The 3,618-nt window shown below is 35.8% G+C and overlaps 1 protein-coding gene across 1 annotated transcript; it reads left to right on the top strand.

Moving 5' to 3' along the window:
* The first annotated feature begins 2,474 nt into the window (after nucleotides 1-2,474).
* Nucleotides 2,475-3,378, top strand: LOC113360688. Its single transcript, XM_026604167.1, has 2 exons — nucleotides 2,475-2,502; nucleotides 2,930-3,378. Exons 1-2 carry the CDS (start codon nucleotides 2,475-2,477, stop codon nucleotides 3,376-3,378), a joined length of 477 nt encoding a protein of 158 aa, XP_026459952.1.
* Nucleotides 3,379-3,618: the final 240 nt, after the last annotated feature.

The raw sequence follows: 3,618 nt of genomic DNA, 5'->3' as shown, positions 1-3,618 counted from the left end.
AAGTAGACTAGAAATCAAGTATATAGTTTTGATCGACTAAACTTGATAAAAAGTTTGAGATAGCAATGCTTGCGAGTTCGACCGAGCAGTACTCTAACACATTTTCATATGAAAAAAAAATCATTCATACTTTTAGGACATATTCATTTATTTCAAATATACTCATTTTCGTTGGAATCACGGATGCAATTAGAACCTCTATCAAGCCTTTGAACCCCTATGCGACCCTAGTGGATGAGTTATAATCTCGTGAGGGTTTACATAGACATCTACCCACAAACCTACACAAAAACTTCTAAAAATATCAATCTTCATTAACGGAATCAGAGTCCATATTTAATGATAGTATCGTTAAAATTGTAATGATATCCTAGCCATAAACAAGATATAACCTATTTTACCATAGTTAAATTGAAAACCATAATTATCCAAATAAGTCTTACGATAATTAAAAACCACTAAAAATATTAAAAGCTTAAACTCATAATATCTTAATTAGCTAGAACGGGGAAGCATCAACTTCATGGAGCTGCATCATTTGGAGCACCAGCATCTGGAACAACAACATCACCATCAGCAACACATGCATTGGCATCTTCAACAACAACAACTTCTGCTAAAGGTTCATCCATTTCTGTAAACATCTCCTCAAGCTCCAACCGACCTAATTCTTTCTTCCTCCTTTCTGCAAATCTGTCGAGCACCCCAAGTTCTTCATACGAAATCTGATCTGCAACTTCCAAAACCTTCTCTACCTTGGTGTCCCAATAAAATACAACATTGTATTTGTTGAGAAAGATTTTCTCTGGCTTCCTCATAAAATTACTTACTTGGATTTCTCGGTTGTAAAATTTCAGGTGGTTGAAATCCATATCTACAAAAAGTACAATCAAAACAAAAATCAAGTTAAAGAATCGGTGGATAAGACACATACATGTAATTCAATTCTTTCTAGAAAAATACACAGAAAAATGAAACCTCAGGAATCAGTGATAAGACACATAAATAAAAACTGATTCTTGTATGAAAATCTCAACAAACAAGTGATATATTCGGCACATGAATCACGTACATAAAAACCGATTGTAAGAGCACAGAGTTCAAAAAATTTAGTTTCCAGGATCATTTATGTTCATGCACTTATAAATCGATTCTGGTGATGTCTTTATATATTCTGAATTTTATCCAGAATCGGTCGACGATAATCATCTTATAAACCGATTCCGTTGCATGTTCTTCATGGAGGCGAAGAAATAACCTAGAACCGGTGGATACGATGGATCCACAAAAACCGATTCTGGATAAAAATCCAAAATGGATTTTAAATATGTAAATCAATGAGTAAATCAACTAGTAGAACGGGTTGCTGAAGATTTATCTTAGCTTTGTTGGGTCGGCGATAGTTAGACAAATACATCTAAATGGGACAAAATTGATTAGTGTTTATAGATTTGGTAAGATTAAAAGAATACGTTAAAAAAATTGTTTTAACTAAAAACAATAATGAATTGTATTTTCACGAGTTAGGATTTGGGTTTATTTGATGATAGATTGGCCATTTTGCCTTATTTAAACACCCATAGCCATTTGCGCAAATTGAGAGCAGAAATGGATAGATCTTAAATAAACCCCATGGACCTCACACTTATGTATGGTTTTTTCTCTATTAAGTCCGGTTCCTATGGGGGATGGATAAACCCTCCGTTTGCCATTCCAGCTGGCCTGGCAAACTGGTCGCGCCACTATGGGAGAAAAGATAAGCGGTCGAGTCTCCACCAAACGACTGAGACAAGACCGACTGGTTTTCAGAAGACCGCTAGTGGTCGAGTCTCAACCGCTAGCGGTCTTCTTAAAACCGGTCGATCTTGTAATCGTCGCTTATTAAATAGTGAAGTAATGACTATTTCCCCCTACGTTTCCCTATAAATTCACCCTATTCAATTCAATTTAATCACACCTCATTTTCTCATTAACTCTATCTTACTCACTCTTTTGTACCTTAATCATCTGTTTAATTTTTTTTCTCAACTCAATGGATATGGATTCTTCCGAAGAAGAAGTGTGTATTCATATGGATTGATTTGAAGAACAACAACGAATATTCGTTCAGGAGTTGAAACAAATTAATGATGAGTCAGATGAAGATAAATAACTAACCAACAACTTGATGCATCTATATTCATCGGGGAAAATACCTAGAGATCCAGAGCCTAGAGAAGTGTTCACAAGAAGATATACGTACCGGGGTCGGGATGAATGGCACGAGAAGCTGATGCACGATTATTTTCTTCCTGAATGTGTGTTCTCTGATGAAAATTTCCAAGGCCGATTACGCATGCCCGGTCATTTGGTGCTAAAGATTATTGGTGAGCTTTGTCAGGTAGATAATCAATTTAATTATCAGTATGATGCACTGAATATTAGGGGTCATAGCCCTGAATAAAAGGTTACTTCGGCCTTAAGGATTTTAGGATATGGCAGACCTCCAGATTCTAATGATGAGTAACTTCGCATTATAAAAACAACCGCATACAAGTATCTTGCGTTGTTTTTCGAAACAATGATTAATCATTTTGGTCCTACCTATTTACGAAAACCAACTGATGCAGATGTTAGAGAAATATTAAAGCAAAATCAGGAAAGGGGATTTCTGGGTAGTCTTGACTGCATGCAGTGGGTATGGAATGGATGCCCTACCTATTGGTCCGGTCAGTATAAGGGTCACTACGCAAAACCAACGGTTATCCTTGAGCCTGTTGCTTCTTATGATTGTTGGATATGGCACGCTTTTTTTGGTCTCCCGGGATATCAAAACGATATAAATGTTTTACACAAGTCACGTTTGTTTGAAGATTTAAAGTATGGAATATCTCTTCAGGTCAATTTCGCTATTAACGGAATCACTACACTCATGGTTATTATCTTGCAGATGGAATTTATCCAAAATGGTCAACTTTAGTTCAGTATTACCGTCAGCCACCTGCCGGTGAAATGGGTCGTTCATACTCATATTTCAATAGTAAACAAATGAATCTGAGAAAGGATGTGGAACGGGCTTTTGGAATTCTGAAGCGGAAGTTCGCAATCATTTGTGGGCCTTATCATGGTCTAAGTGCTCGTGAAATGCATAAGATTATGCTGACTTGCATCATTATGCATAACATGGTTATCCAGAAGACTCGTCGTAATAAGAATTGGACTAACCATCAAGATGAAGACTTAAGACCTGAGATTATACCAGCAAGAGGATTACCTACAAGAAACTATGCGCAAATGACCAGTCATATTGAGAACAGAACTCTGTATAACAGGTTAAGGAAAGATCTCAGAGCGAATCTGTGGGATGAGTTTGGAAGAGATGGAGGACGAATTGAGTAGTGTTGTTTCATTTGTTTTTTTTTTATTGTTTCATTTGTTATTTATTTTTATTTTTTTTAAATTGTTTAATTGTTTGAGTTTCATTTGTTGTTCCATAATTTTGTTTTGTAGCTGTTTAAGTTTAAATTTTTTAACAGTCATTAAAATTAGCGGTCTAGACTCAATCTCTAGCATTCCTTATAAATATACACCTTCACTTCATCCATTTCAAAATCACACCTCACTTCTCTACAAAAACTT

Source organism: Papaver somniferum, chromosome 3, assembly GCF_003573695.1.
Source record: "Papaver somniferum cultivar HN1 chromosome 3, ASM357369v1, whole genome shotgun sequence".
Lineage (NCBI taxonomy): Eukaryota > Viridiplantae > Streptophyta > Magnoliopsida > Ranunculales > Papaveraceae > Papaver > Papaver somniferum.
Note: the sequence above shows the minus strand (reverse complement) of the source record. Positions and strands in the feature narration are given on the sequence as shown.

Coding starts and splice junctions, on each gene's coding strand:
- LOC113360688 (XM_026604167.1), top strand. CDS start 2,475: ATGGCAGACCTCCAGATTCTAATGATGA. Junction 2,503..2,929: donor CCTCCAGATTCTAATGATGA/GTAACTTCGCAT, acceptor ATTATCTTGCAG/ATGGAATTTATCCAAAATGG.